Source organism: Thunnus albacares, chromosome 9, assembly GCF_914725855.1.
Source record: "Thunnus albacares chromosome 9, fThuAlb1.1, whole genome shotgun sequence".
NCBI classification, from domain to species: Eukaryota; Metazoa; Chordata; class Actinopteri; order Scombriformes; family Scombridae; genus Thunnus; species Thunnus albacares.
In genome coordinates, this window is record NC_058114.1 from 25,480,502 (window position 1) to 25,495,850 (window position 15,349).

At 39.3% G+C, this 15,349-nt stretch overlaps 2 protein-coding genes across 6 annotated transcripts in view; one reads left to right on the forward strand and one right to left on the reverse strand.

The window, feature by feature from the left end:
* Positions 1 to 402: 402 nt before the first annotated feature.
* tmed5 (transmembrane p24 trafficking protein 5) lies at positions 403 to 3,789 on the reverse strand. Its single transcript, XM_044362045.1, has 4 exons — positions 3,452 to 3,789; positions 2,736 to 2,833; positions 2,468 to 2,648; positions 403 to 1,748 (listed from the first exon to the last, which is right to left on the reverse strand). Exons 1-4 carry the CDS (start codon positions 3,638 to 3,640, stop codon positions 1,530 to 1,532), a joined length of 687 nt encoding a protein of 228 aa, XP_044217980.1. The 5' UTR covers positions 3,641 to 3,789; the 3' UTR covers positions 403 to 1,529.
* A 1,268-nt stretch (positions 3,790 to 5,057) lies between these two features.
* suco (SUN domain containing ossification factor) overlaps positions 5,058 to 15,349 on the forward strand; it is a 46,597-nt gene continuing 36,305 nt past the window's right edge. For all 5 annotated transcript variants that reach the window (XM_044362600.1, XM_044362601.1, XM_044362602.1 and 2 more), the window contains exon 1: positions 5,058 to 5,352. In XM_044362600.1, the coding sequence (XP_044218535.1) occupies positions 5,300 to 5,352 (53 nt within the window). In that variant the 5' untranslated portion in view covers positions 5,058 to 5,299. The remainder of the gene's footprint in view (positions 5,353 to 15,349) is intronic.

Below are 15,349 nucleotides of genomic sequence, written 5' to 3' on the forward strand. Positions count from 1 at the left end.
TACTCATTTATTGTACCAAGGTGACTTTTCAGGCACGACTGTTCTTCATTAACACAGAGCTTTCATCCAGGTTTCAACTGTGGAGCTCAGTGAATACCAATATATGAAAATGCTCTCAGCAACCATAATCACAAGCCACAGTATCAACTTAATACTACACAAGCAGCCAACGAGAAAAATCTCTTGATCAGTGCTTCTTAACACACATATGAGGACAGGTTGTGGACCCATCTCTGGTGGGCCTTGATGAACCCAAAATATTAAATTATCCTAAGTACATGAAGACAAAAAAAATGTTGTTCTGTGGCATCAGAGGCAGTGCAATGATTAGAGGGCAGTTTATAGTGTTGGCTGATAAAATGTTAATATCAGATCAAATACAGATACAAGCTTTTTTTAAAAAAAAAAATGCTGATGTAGCCAAGGCAATGAATGGCATATCAAACTGAGCAGTGCTCCAATGTAACAGTGGTAATGACCTTCCAGATGTCAGTAAAGTTAGAAATAGACTGTCACCAGAGAGACAAGCAGACCCAACATCTTCACACACTAGGTGGCTGTAAGTAGACACCCGACAGCAGTGAGGCTTTACAGCGGCGGGTTAGCAGAGCTGGCTGCCATTTAAACCACAAGCACACAAGTCACAGCAGAGAAGTAGGACAGTAGTCATTAAGAGATTTGGAGATGACCCATTTCCATTTCTCCTACTCCACTGTCCCTTGGGTGCCAAGGAGCAGGATTAGCAGCGTCTTGCTACCTGAACACCTGACTTTTCAGTATTGGCATTAAGGGGCATTTGTGACAGAATATCTATTGACAACATAAATGTGCGTTCGTGGCAATGAGAGAAATATTTTAAGGCTTCACAAACTTGCAAATGGCTGGCAGCCAAATACAAAACACTAAGGCATCTCAGCAACACACAAAGATCATTTTTTGAGAGTACAACTAATGTGTGGGGAAGACATGTTGATGGATTGGTTGCACTCACCACTCCAGTTTGGGAGAAATAAATCAAATTCTTCAGACACCATACCATTTCTTCATCTAGTTCAGCTTAATACTCAAATAAAAACATGTCCAAAGAAAAAAAAGGACATTTTTGCAATTGGCCACTGGCCTTATAACTTTAGGCTCTGTTAGAAAAATAGTCACATCATTAGCATGATTGTTATGTCACTTTTTTGTGAAGAATTACAGCAGCTAAAGAGATCTATAAAAGAATATACAAGTTTTAAAGAGAGACAGAGACTTTTTCGAGTAAAGAGACAGAGGTTGACAAGTAGAGGGGGCTGACAGTTCCTGTCCCACACCAGGGACTCCCACTGTCCCACAGACTCCAGTGGACTGAAGACCAGAGCAAAAACAGTGGCTAATTTGTTGTTAAGGATGTCAAAACGTCTGTGTGTATGTGCATATGTATATGTATATGTGTCATCAAGTCAGGAGATCTTCTGAAATAATCCTCAAGGTATTTGTGAGGAAGCATGTTAGTTTCTCTCTCTCTGTCACCCCCATTTGGGATGGTGTTATGTGCGAATTTTCCTTTTATCTTCGAACAGCGAGCGGACTAGGTAGACCTGAACCGCTGATACCAACAGCATAGTAATGAGATTGATCACCGACCAAAAGTTCACCCTGTCAAAGTTACTCTCCTGGAGGTTCCTGTCACGAGCCTCGAATGCTCGAAGCACCGTCTGGATCTGCACACTTTTGCCCAGCCGAGACTTCACGTTGTTGATGGTGTCCTGAAGGAGAGGAGCATAACAGGTCAGATTGAGTGGGTCTGAGACTGTAGTTAATACAAAAACTGTCCAACAACATTGTTTGTCTTTGTACCTGACCCAAAATAAATACATGAACTACAAAGCAGAGTGATAAAAATGAGAGTTTGATCTCTAGGGGCAGCTCTATGTTTTCTAATTAAAGCAGCTCAATCTGGTGTATTACTTTTTCCATTAGAAAACAACATGCTCCACAGCTGGTAGATACATTTCCTGTCTCTTACTAAGTGACGCCCAAGTGACTTCTGACACAAATTAAGGGGGTTTCTGGTGAGGGGGTGGTGCAGGCTACTGTGGTGCAAGCTGAAACAATTGGCTGCCCTGAGCAAATAAGTGAAAGTTCATGACATTGTTTATTCTTGTGGCATTTTCCTTGTGACTTTGCCTGTATGTGGAGGATTGCAATACTATCTTGTTGGCAGCATATTAGGTCACTTTGCACCACATGTGTCATACTGCGAGCATAGGTGGCACACTGACAAATATCTCAATAGCAGTCAGCAGAGGGACAAAGTCTAAAATACACAGAGAGGAAACACAAACTTCTCACCGGTGCCATCCATGTCCAAAAGTTCCCACAATACACAAACCCATTGACAACTCTTGAGCATGTTTCATGTCAAATTTGACCTTTTCTAAATAACATGAGATAGAGAGAGATATCAAACTAACTGCACTCTCACCATGATGTCTTCCAGCTTCATGTCCAACATGTCTGTTCCATGGACATACTCCTTCCAGTCGTCTGGGTCCTCATCTGCATCCATGTTGTCCATGATCAACTCAAAGAAGATGATCTTCTCAGAGACGGTACTGAAGGAGTTGTCAAAGCAGAACATGTAGTCTCCATCCTCAGTTTCAACGCTGAGAAAAAAGCAGAAAGCACACCATAAGAGCTTGCACATGTCTTTATCATTCATTTATGTTTCTCAGGTGGTCTATGTGACTTACGTGTGCACTCCATCTGACTTGTGATAGTCACTGAACAGTATCTGGCCAGAAGGAGAGGAGATGAAGAAATCTACATCGAGACCTGCACCATCTAATACCTGTGGGCGGTGGAGGACACACACTTGAGAAGTGGGTTTGTGTGGGTTGACATTTCTCTTGGGTGTGTGTAGCAGCACTCAATTTCTGTAGTACTTCATACATGAAATGTGAGGAATTCTAGGTTTAGATAATCCTCTGAAAGTCTCCTTCATTCTCCACTTGAAGCAAAAAGCCTGTAAACCTTGTCCTCCAAAAGTAGACACTACAACAGATAGGTAAAATGCTTGGGATGTCTCCCACAAGCAAAAACAAATGGCAACACCCTGACTTTGAGATTTATTCAGTGCTGTAAGCTACGCACAAAGACTAGCATAACAGGTTCCCAATAATATGTAAATCAAGGTGTAAGCCACATAACTTGCTGCTTCTATTGCACAATAGACAATTTTACATAATATGGACATATGCCAGTGTAGTTTGTATCAACGTACCTCACACAACATAGCAACATACTGCAATACATGCATATTAACCCAAAATAAAAAGGGATAATCAACAGGTTTAACAAGAGTAACGTTATGTCAATGTTGACTCTCATACAGAGAGCTAGTTATGGTTTGTTCAGCTAAATTTACAATTTTATACAAGATTATCTGAGTAGTGAGAATCTTAATGACCTGATATTCAATTTCCAGTGAGGCACCTTTCTTCATAGTCTGGTAGAAACACTCCTTTCGACCGGCGGGTAGAGTAAATGTGAAGTCGCTGTCCAGAGACTGAGAGAAGGACGCCAGCACCATAAACGTCTCCGAAACTAGAGCAACAAACACGGACAGCACACACAGCAACATCCGGGCTGTCTCCATGGTCAAGCCTGCGAGCCTAAAAGTCAAAAAGAGACAAAGCGGTGTTACAGTAGCCAGCTACTGTGTCGGTATGTGGGCGGCCAGTAAGCTAGTAATGTTCGCCCAAACTTCACTACTGTTGAAATGTTCTCACTCAGGACTGCAGACTGTCGATAGTTCAGGACCCCGCCGGTTTAAAAAACAACTTTTTAAAATTTATTGCTGAAAAACAATATCACATCACCTCTCCATTCTATTTTAAGCTATTTATGTAGGTCATTTTTTATCATCATGTTCAACAGTCGACGCTAGGTGTAATAAAAACTACAGGCAAATTGATAGGGTTCTTGTCGAATTGCACTTTGGGTAATGCAGTTTTTGTTTTGTTGTTTTTGTTCCACGAGGCTTAAACTGGGGGAACAAAATTAAATACTAGTAATAATAAAAGTGTGACTGACCAATACAAGTACCCTAACCAAATGGGGTCTTTTTTGATGTGTGTGTGTGTGTGTGTGTGTGTGTGTGTGTGTGTGTGTGTGTGTGTGTGTGTGTGTGTGTTTGGGGGTGGGGGGTGGATTCATATGGGATTATTAACTCGTTATTACTCGTGGTCAATATTTTGTACATTTCATCTCATTCTCTTCAATTTAAATTTAAACCTGTAGCAGCTCTTCTCACTTACATCATCAAATAAATTTTACATCTTGTTTTATTGTAAATTTCTTTCTTTCTTCTTATATCATTTTGGACTACCTAATGTTGTGTATATTTTTGACTGTTATGCACCACAACACTAAGACAAATTCCTTGTATGTGCAAACCAACTTGGCAATAAACCTGGTTCTGATTCCGATCTGATATGATGTTGCTATAATTTTAATGATCGATGAATTCCACAGAAGACTGTCTGGCCCATTAAATGAAGCAAGATTAAATTATATGATTTATGTCAGAAAAACTGAAATAATACAATTTGCTGCACCAAGCATTGACCTTTTTCTCTTTTAAATAACAAATGCTTGCTTTGGAAAAATCTGGATTTTAAAAATTATACATTTTAATACTATGCGAAGGTGTTTTGCAGTGTTGAAGAGAAAAAGTACACAGTGTTCACTTTCCCTCGAGCACTCACACTTCATCCAGTGATTTGAACATGAACATGATTGCCTTTACAGAAACAAAGGTATCAATACAAGTCATTCATAATGAATAGTTTGACGTTGGAAGCTTGTGCAATAACTTTGAATATTGCGTGCTTTAATGATTTGCTTATCAAAAGATAGATGACGCGTCCCGCTTCACAGCTTCCAACTCACCCCCAATCCAGTGGGCGGTGATCTTGTCAAACAAGACTTTCATAAGTCTCCTCTGATTGGTCGACAAATAAATATCTCTGTTTTTATTGGTCGGTCGTAGAGCAGGGGTTGAACATACCGAGAGCCAGCTACCCGTCAACAGCAGTAGCAACAAGAGCTGAAAAAGACGCGGACAACTGGACCGCACGATGATAATTAGCACACCTCCAGTTTAGGCTTTAGGAACAGACTACAGTTGTTTGTTAACTTGTAACTAACACAGGGCCTCAGCCGACTAAAAAAAGCTTGTCTTCGGTGTATTGTGAAGCCACGAGAGATCAGAAAAACCCCAAAGAGCGAGGATGTTGGTCCCCGCGGGAAGATAATGAAGAGGCTGCGCGTTTTGTTGGTGTGCCTCATTGTAGCTCTCCTGTGCTGGTAAGCTTAGCCCGACATTTCTATCTCCATTCTCATTATTAATGAAGTGTCAGTCAAATGACAGCGATAACAAAAGATGAACCACGTTTCGTGATGATCTTTCCGTCCGTCGCGTCCCTCTGCTTGATGTGTTTTGCCGCATAATATCCGTCAGTCATCATTGTTCAATGACATGAATTATCCTTCCATTGAGCTAGCATCAATAGCTAACTACTTAGTTACAATGTGGTGTGATATTTAGTTGATCTGTAAGTCAGAAAAAGAGCCTTGAGAAGGGACTTGGCAAAATTGGTTGACAAAGTTTGTTGTTTAAATGGCTTTTAGGTGGTTGGTCGTTTAGTTAGCCAGCTGTTGAATAGCAGCATTGCTAGCTAACATTAACCGATGAAGTTGTGATGTTACACAAATGTTTCTTGTCTGGTGGCCAGTAACGGTCATGTTGATCCAAAAATAACTTGACACTGACAAGTTCTGTATCTTGTCTTTCCCAGGATTGATAATACCGCAATTATACTTTCTCTCTGTATAACGTAACGTTCAACTAAGCATTATTTTATTGTGATTTAATCAAATTATTTATATCTACCAAAAGACCTTGTCAAATCCACTTCACCAGATAGTAAAGTCCAAACTGATGTTGTCATTGTTTGCCTAATTAAAAAATCACTAAAACAAACAATCAGTGGTCCAAACTTGAAAGGTTTCAACCTTCAGTCATTAACCAGTAGATATAAAACAGGATATACCCACTGCAAAACGCTGAGAAGTGACAGTCAATATAAAGGTGGGAACACAATGTAAAATGATTAATTAAACATAATTATTCTTGCACAGATGTAACAGATATATGTTATTACTTTCCACAATGTCAGTGAGTTCCATTATTGTAAATGGTGATTGTAAGTCTTCTCCAAATGTACACAGAGGTGACATCTGGCAGATCACCTCAACTCATGACTTTGTTTAATCCCATTGGCACGGAGCAGGTAGCAATATACAGGGTTTGTGAAATGAGATTAACAAGTCAGCTAATATGTCACCTTTATCCAGATTGGTTACTCAGGTCAGGAGCAGCTAACTATCCAGTGTGTGGCCTGCTGATGGCACACTTCTTTCTCCACTGCCCTGATCATTTGTATGTGATAGCCATTCACTATCATTTAATTTAATTGTATAGAGGGTAGATGGACTGTATAATCTGACTCATAATAAGCAAATACATGATACCTTTGGTGGATTATTAGTTGTAGAAAGTACCAACTAAGGTTTGTACATCTCGAAAAACTGAGCTTGTAAAATTATACTCTTAACTCAGATGTGTTGTCACTTCCTTCATTATGATGTTTCCAGGAAATGATAACCTAACACCTGTGATAGGAATACAGACCCATCAATGGTTCTCTAGTGGTGCGAAATGATCGTATCCATTTATTCATACTTGAATGTTCCTGATCATTATAGTGTAAAACCAGTTCTGTTTTTTTTCTCTGTTTCCTCATAGCATTGGAAATTGATTTTAGTGCTCATGTTTTATTGATCATGACAAGGATTAGCGTTGCGTAATGTCTTCATCAATAAGTAAAACATTCTGAAGCATAGAATTTAATATACTGCCTCAATAGTTTTCATGTTTTGCAAAAGAGATGCACATTGGTATAAAATAAGTATAAATATTTGGTCAGACTGGTAGTTCAAAAGGAAAAAATTCTAGCTTGCTGGTTGCTGAATTACAAACTGTATCAGACAACGATAAATCATCCTCTTAGTCTCAGCCTTAGGTTATTTGTAACCCTTGTACTTTTTTCTGAAGAAAAAGAGATTAGATTATTTTAAAAGGCTTTAGATATTTCTTTGATAAGATTCAACGTACTATTGACTGAAGGAGCAACAGTAGTTAGTCATTTAAATTCAAAAAAGGTTTAAAGGAATATTGAATTATAAATTAAATCAATGAATGAGAGAGCCTTCAGTCCCTGGTAACAACTGGAAAGATTGAAGCCTTGCATGTCAGGTGTTTGCTTGTTTAAAATGTTGGTGTACTTTTTTAACTTCCCCCACAAACGAACTAATAACCATGCAACAACACGCACAGGCTTCATTACTAATGCAAGCCCTTTTTAACGTGCTGCTGTCGGCTTCTCGCTCCCCTGTGCCAACTCTCACACGTCGCAGTGGGAACAGAGAAATGGGGAATGCAATCCTTGCAGTAATCCTAAGGTTTCCAAGGCAGCAGTGATTTTAGGCAAAGGAAAGTGGCTCTGTATCGGGAGATTTGTGGCAAAGGACTGTGGGGGGCATCATTCAGTAATCGTGCCTCACCTGCTGTTTTTAATAACCCTGTGCTGGTTGAAATGGTCACGGCTAATGTTGATATTTCTGGTTCAGGTTCCATGTTTTTATTTGTTTCTTGGTTTAAAAAAAAAAAAAAAAAGCAGCAATGTGAAGTCTTGTCCTCTGTGTGTTACTGTGAGACTGCTGTAGCTGGTCGGCAGTCAGCTAGAGATCTTTATGCTGCAGTGCTCAAAGAAGCATAGCAGACTGTATTCAGTGTGTGTTATGCTGCCCCTTCACTCACACAGTCAGCAACAGGGGTCTTACTGTGCGTTCAGTATGCTAGCTCAGGCTGTTGACATCAGCATCTCTGGGGAACCTGTGCGCATGTGTACATGAGTGTTTGTGTGAGGGTGCACGTTTCCAGCCAGGTTGATTGTCAGTAATGATAGCTTACCGCAGACGTATACATTACTTTCTCCCCATTTAGATTTTAACTGAAGTGCCCTGATGTCAGCTGACTGTGGTGTGTCAGCACCCCTCTCAGATCACATCTGTCTGTTGATTATATATTCTTTAAAACTGCTCAATAGACAAATAAACAATTGGATTTTGTCTTATTGTATTTGCACAGGGGCATGTTCTTGTCATCAGATTCTATCCTTGTGTCATAGGCTTATTAGTTTCACAGCCGTTTGAAGATTATTGTTATCATCTAATGTGATTAGCACTCATGAGATATCTGTTCAGCCAACTGACCAGCTAGGGATCTCATATTATATTCTAATAGGCTAAAGACTTTTTTTAATCAGCCACATTACAATTCTCAGATCATGTGCGGGTAGAATGAAGTTGTACACATGGTGCTGCTGATTTGCTTGACTATTGTATAATTTTGCCTTTGAGCTGTTAATTAGTCTTTTAGCCAATTAAATGACCTTGATACAGTTGAGATTTCTTTAGGATACTGTGGTGTGTTTCTATTTTGATTATAACACTCAAAACAGGTGTTGGGAGGTTTCCGCTGTATGTTTTGACACCAGTCCTGTAAGAGAACACTGCAGGGTTTTGCTGGTCCAACCTGTTTCCTTTCCTAGATCATCTATAGAATGAGATGGTCTATATATGGGCTTCGACTGGCTTCCTGCTGCAGGATCATGTTTTCCCAATCCATAGCTTCAGGTCTTAAGCAATCCTGCTTGTGAACGTGAACAAGAGCTCACAATCAGTTAACAAGCTAAGTGAGTTTATCCAATATAGAGTCAGGTAAATTCCAGTGTGAAGCCTCAGAAACTGAATCACTTTCTTGTGAGTCCCCTCCTGGGTAATGGTTGTACATAAACAAAGGCTTAAAATATTTCTTGACTGTGAGTTCCTTTGTGTGAACGATGTCCTCTGTAACCTTCTCATAGGAAATGTGAGCACTGCACAGTGAAGAAAACCAGTAAATAGCTAGAGGACCCACTCGTTAAAAGAACTACGTGTTCTGCCACATCATAAAAGTTCCCTTTTTTGGGCAGTTGTTACATAAGAAGATCCTCCTTGTGTTGCCCATCAGTGCCCAGAGAGCCTGTTGCCACTGATAGTACTGCTTGTGTTTCTCACCAGTAGATACTCACCAGCACCTGTACTGGGCACTGAGAGTGATTAATGGAGAAACAGAGAAGGCTCTGTGTGTGTTTTGGCTACTCTGGCCATGAAAGGGGGGATGGGGTTGAAACTCGAAGGTAACAAAGCCTGCCTTGGGACAAGACAATGTGGCTTACTTTAGCCTTCTCTCGAAGCTCATCACCTCCCAGCTATTCATTTCATCCAGCCTTCTTGTTGTAACTTTTATGGTCCTGTAATACCATCTGGCTGCTGTGATTTACAGCATGTGTGTCCTTACACGTGTTTATTTTTTTCCTCTCCTCTAAGCTCTGCCATCATTAGCAGACTCCCTTTTTTTTGCTGTTGTTGCCCAGTTGTTGTCCAGCTGAAGGCCTAGGCCTTGTGAGTGCAGACTAATCAAAGAGTGAAGGAACAACTGCAGTGTGAAAGTGTATACCTTTTGGTATTCACCTTGTTTCTACTGCATTTCAGCAATTTTAACAGCACATTGCCACATTCTGACCTCATGTTGAGTCAGAGTCTGGTGTTAGGAGGAGTGTGATCAGTAAAGTGATTAACCCAACTTGGAGAACTTGAAATACATAACCATTATGATATCAAGAGCTGCAATGGTGAGTCATTTGTCAGAAAAATAACCTGCAATCATTTTGATAATTGATTAATTGGTTTGTCATTTGTCAAGCAAACTGAAGCAATTTAACATTTTGGGGTTTTGGACAAAACACAGAATTTGAATTTGAACTTGTGATGTGTGTTTTTCACTGCTGTCTGACACCTTACAAGCTAAATGATTAATTGATTGGAAAAAATAATCATTAGATGAATTGAAAATGAAAATAATCTTTGGTTGCAGCCCTAATGTAGTCTCAAGGACATTATTGATATCAATTTAGAATGAGTTGCCGATGTCTGAACCCTCTCACTCATGCATAGGCCTCTACATACTGTACTGTCACGTTGGTAGAGGTCATGTGCATGACACACATGTTGAAACACACATGCACAGATAACACATGCATGATCTCATGACATTGTATCCACATATACCTACTTTGACCAAGTGCAACGGTGTAAACACACTAGGCTGTATTATATCTAAGGTGCTCTGTCTCAAACAGAGGAATCTAAAGCATTGATTAACTAACAAAGAATGGAATCCGATATGTTTCTAAAGCAAAACAAAAAAGGCACAAGGTTATCTGTCAGAGCAGACATAACATTTGACCTGCGTGTCAAAAAAAGGCAGAATCATCAACTTCAGGCTCAGGCTTCTTGTTTTCCTTTCCATGTCTCACTGGCACATGAAGCAACATGTCACTCATCAGCACAGCCCCTTGCATTGTTCAAACGCAGGGCTATTTTCAGCCTGAATCCCTGTTAAGTCAAATACATTTATTTGACAATTCTGAATGTATCGTATAAGAGTTGCTTTGGGTTTTCAAATTGAATTTTTTTTTTTATGAGGTAACTATTGATTGGTCAAAATAATAATCAACAGATTAATCAGTCTTAAAAATGATTGCATCTCTAAATCAGATTTTATTTTGATCAGCGGTTGGCAGCTTGTTAAATGTACAAATGTGTTGGGATCAAATCAGATATATGACTTCTTTCATTTGCCTGGCTGAGGTGTGTCTACTCAGCTGACAGTAGTCGCATTATACCTTGAAAATCCCTGAATTTAAATTTAGCTATAAAAGGTTTCTCTTTTCGATACTGCTGCTTCTGTTTTCAGAGACTAGAGGCTCAGGAACTGAGAGTTCATCTTTCCGTTGTTTTTGTTGTAGAAGGCCAAGGTCTAGCACTGCAGGCTGGCAGCTCTGGTTTTATCTGGGGAGACAGAGCTGAACTGGCACTCCAGAGCACACTATTGTTCCTGCCCACTGGCCATGGAGACTGCTGAGCACACTGAGCTCTCCAGCCTACCAGCCTTCCTGGCTCCCTGCTACCCGTCAGTCTTTATGTTAATGCTGGTACCTCTTTATAACATGACTTATGTGAAGTAGTCAGAGTGAGCCAACACCTGAGGTAGAGCTGGTGTTATTAGGTGAAATGACCACATCGGAGTGTCTAAGTCGAGGGCTCAGAGGTAGGGCTGGGTAAAAACAATCACAAAACTGAATAGCAATAAAAATTTCCTAGATAATGACAATGAAAAGATGACACTTGTTGTGAGTCTGGTGTGTGTGATCTTAATCCAGACTGCAGTTCAGACAATAATACCATGCTGTTTGTTTTCACTTCTTACAACTGTGGTAAACAGAAAGTACTCATTGATTGGTAGAGAGAGAGAGAGAGAGAGAGAGAGAGAGAGGGAATAACCAAGGAGTAGAATCCCTACAAACCGGCTAAGTAGTTTGATATAACAGTATTTGAGTGAAGTCTGAATGAAGACAGTTATATCTGGTTTTATTTCTGAGGGAAAACAAAAATAACAAAAAAAAATCTCGATAAAACATCTAAAAGTGTCTCTTCAACATTCTTTGCCTTAAGTAAAAACGAAGAAAATATTCAGTTTCAGTTTTGTGTTAGTCCATCGTGTTTCTCACTTCCTTTACTCAGAATACCTTCCTTTTACTAAGAATTCAGTAGATTCATTTGAAGCCTGATGTCCCTTGTAAAATATTAGCAGCTCTGTTGGAAACATTATATAAACTCCACAATGCATATAAACATATTTTTGTCAAGTGAATTTTGTGTCAATAACTTGCTTCAAATTATTAAAAAAGAGCATGATATGAATTGTTGACTGCAGTGAGCTCTATAATAGCACAATTTTGCAATCATGATGCTATTTTCTTTATTTTCTGCCAGTAGGACCTTCTTTGCAGGATCCTGTAGCTCACATAATATTTTTATGGGAATAGGTAGGCAGTGAGAGCTGAGTTGCTGGTCAGTCAGTGGTTAGAAGGAAAATAACACTGTTTACTGTGTTAGTCAATAGTATTCTGAGGGTGGAGATTGTTAGGTCTTAAAGGTGGAGGCAGGCGTCAGAACACTAATGCCATTTTGTTGTGTGTGTTTTCATGTGTGAGAAGAGGGTATGGCAAAGGGAAAAGAGTTGATTGATTTGACTGTTTGACAGCAGAGCTTTCACTTTGAACTTATGTATTTGAACTTCTTGTCATTGTGCAGTGAACTGTGTTTTCTGATTGCTAGGGGTTTACCAGGTTTTTGTGTAGGCATCAGAAAATAATTCAAGGCATGGACATTTTCAATCCTCAATTATTATTTTAATGTATCCAAACATTTGTGATTGGATACCGTATATGCTCGGTCTCAGTTTTTTTCTATCAGTTTATTACATTAAAATCAGTGATTGCTCTGCGTTTTCCTGCTCTCCTAGAGAAAAGCACTATTTTTCCCCTCCTGAAAATGCTCTGGTTTTCCTCTCTTCCCCTCCCCCTCTCTCACTCGCTGCTCTTTACTGTTTACCTTTTTCAGCTACCAACTGGCTCTCCTACTTGTCTTGTGTGTCTCTCTCTCTTTCTTTGTGGGTTGTCAAGTCTTGTATGTAGCAAGTGTGAAACCGTGTGTGTGTCTTTTTAAATGTCCGGGTGAGGTCAATGTACAGAAAGAGGCCCCCCCACCCCCATAGCTGACACACATGCCTACTAAAGAACATTTTGTACCAAAGCTATTAGGGGCATGTTTTGCAGAAGCTTGCAAAGAAAGACATAGCAATGTCATCAAACTTACTTTCCTCAATTCGCCTGTTAAAAGCAAGATCACGTTATCTTATTTCATGGGCCAAAATTATTAGATTTGTAATGGACATTGAAATCAAACAGGGAATATACAGCAGACTTATTGTTTCAGCTGATGTAGGTACAATCAGTGTAATTTATTGTTCAAAACCAAAATATCACAGTAGTATTCATGTCAGTTTCCCAAGTTTTTTTTTTTGTTTTAAACACGGTGTTGTCTTGCTATTTAGGGCGCCACTGTTTGCATCGGAGTATGTATAGTAGTTAGGAGGCCTCTGTTTGCACTGGAGTATGTATAGTAAATGTAAATGTTCACCACGCTGCAGCACATCGGTACACTTTGTCCCGAGGTGAATGTTTCATGAGTTTTTGTTCTCCTGCTGTGCCTGCTGATGCATACATACTGACTGAGAATGTGCATGCATTGTTGTATCCACGCCCACCCATGCTAACCCACACTGGCAAAGTGGCTTTTCCTATCAAATTACATTATATCACATGACTGCGTCCTTCAGTCCTTTTCTCTACGCCATTGTCCTCGGCCGATGTTCCTGATGTCGCATTCCCAAGCCTCTTTGATCCCTGTCTGGCTGGGACTAGTGTGATGACTCCCATCATCACAGCTTAACTGTTGCCACCATACTGTGACTGTGGATGTTTTGTGTGGCTCAGTATCAGAGAAGGGATGTGTGTCTAATTTCACTGCTGATAAATGTGGTGTTATACAGGCAGTTAACAGATTGGTATAAATACAGCAGAAACAGATGGAAATCCCAGCACTTTAATTGTTCCCTTAGTCAACTCAGATGATATAATTACTTCATTTTATACCCAGAATCTTAAATAAATGTAAAATACAAGCTTGACACCTTTTTATATGTAAATTATCCTTGGTAATAATGTGTTTGCTCTCTTGATATAGCTGTTAAATTTAGTTTGACTAAAGCATTTTAATTTTGTATGTATTCTTCTGTTATGTGTTTCACTGTCTAATAAGTCTTAATTAAGCAACTAGGGATCTGTGTTCAAAGCCAGTCCCCCTGAAAACTATGATTTTAAAAATAATAATAATATATAAAATATTTTATATATTTTTAAAAAGTATGATATATCATTTTAAAAAATATCTATTTACACTTATTTTGACTGATATTGCAATTGTGATGTGATTTTTGATATTAGAGGGAATGATCATTTTTACATCATTTTTCCCATTTTCATTGAAAAACATATTAAAATGATTATGGTGTGATTTTTGCTGGGATCTGTGCCAAACTAAGATGTTTTCTTAGAATTTGATATGGAGGCCAAGATATCTCTGCAGCATGACAATATTTAATTTAAAATGGTATTTTGACACACATTTCTCCTTTAATAAATATTGCCCCTCCTGTGTTTTGAAAATTGCTGTAGGCCATATAGCAGTTTCAATAAAATATTGATTAATTGCTCAGCCCTAGTACACTGTATTCAATCTGATCCCAAGTATCCACCCAGCCCACCTGCCTTCCCACCAGATCTACACCACTTAATTAAAGTCAATCATTTTACACACTTGCACAAACAATCAAAACAAAACAAAAACAGACAGACAGAGACACACGGCAACAGAATAAGTCAGAAGTTTATAAATATTATAGGATTACATTCGCTTCTTCCATTTTTTCCACAAATGATAAGAAAGGCTGCCAAATTGCATAGAATATCAGAACAGACCCTTATAGAGAACATCTTATCTTCTCTACCTTGAGCTTTTGCATAATCTCTCACATCCAATGAGAATGCATAGGCGAGAGAGGGTCTCTTCACCTGAACAGTACAAGTTGCCCGCCTAACAAAGTGCAAAAGGCCAAAATGTTGCACTTATCGGTGCACACCCTGTGGTTCAACACTAAACAGAGCAATAAAAGGGGATGGATCCATTGGCTCCTCTAATATTTTAGAGAAAGTAATGAAAATAGAATGCCAGAAATGATATAGTCTTGGACATGTCCAGAACATAGACTTGCAATAATAGACTTGCAGGAGCTTGCATCTATCACATGTAGGGTCCAACTCTGGTCTAATTCTAGACAACCTAACCTTCGACCAATGAAGTCAGTGTACTGTCTTGAATTGTACAACAGCATGCTGTTGGCAAATGGATGAGGAGTAAATCCTTTGGATAATTTTCTGCCAAATTGCATTTGGAATTTTTTCATTAAGGTGCTATATAAGTGGAGTCCATTTACCTTTTAGTATTGAAGGGGTAAACGTGGTTTTTAACTATCGGCGCTAGCGCTCGAAGTTAAGGATGTCCAGTTGTCCCGGGGACAATACAAATAGCACCTGGGACACAAAGATACGGGGTTTGGAACAATTCTTGGACAGTAAGGATCAAAAACGTCGGGGCAAATTTCCACATAGGC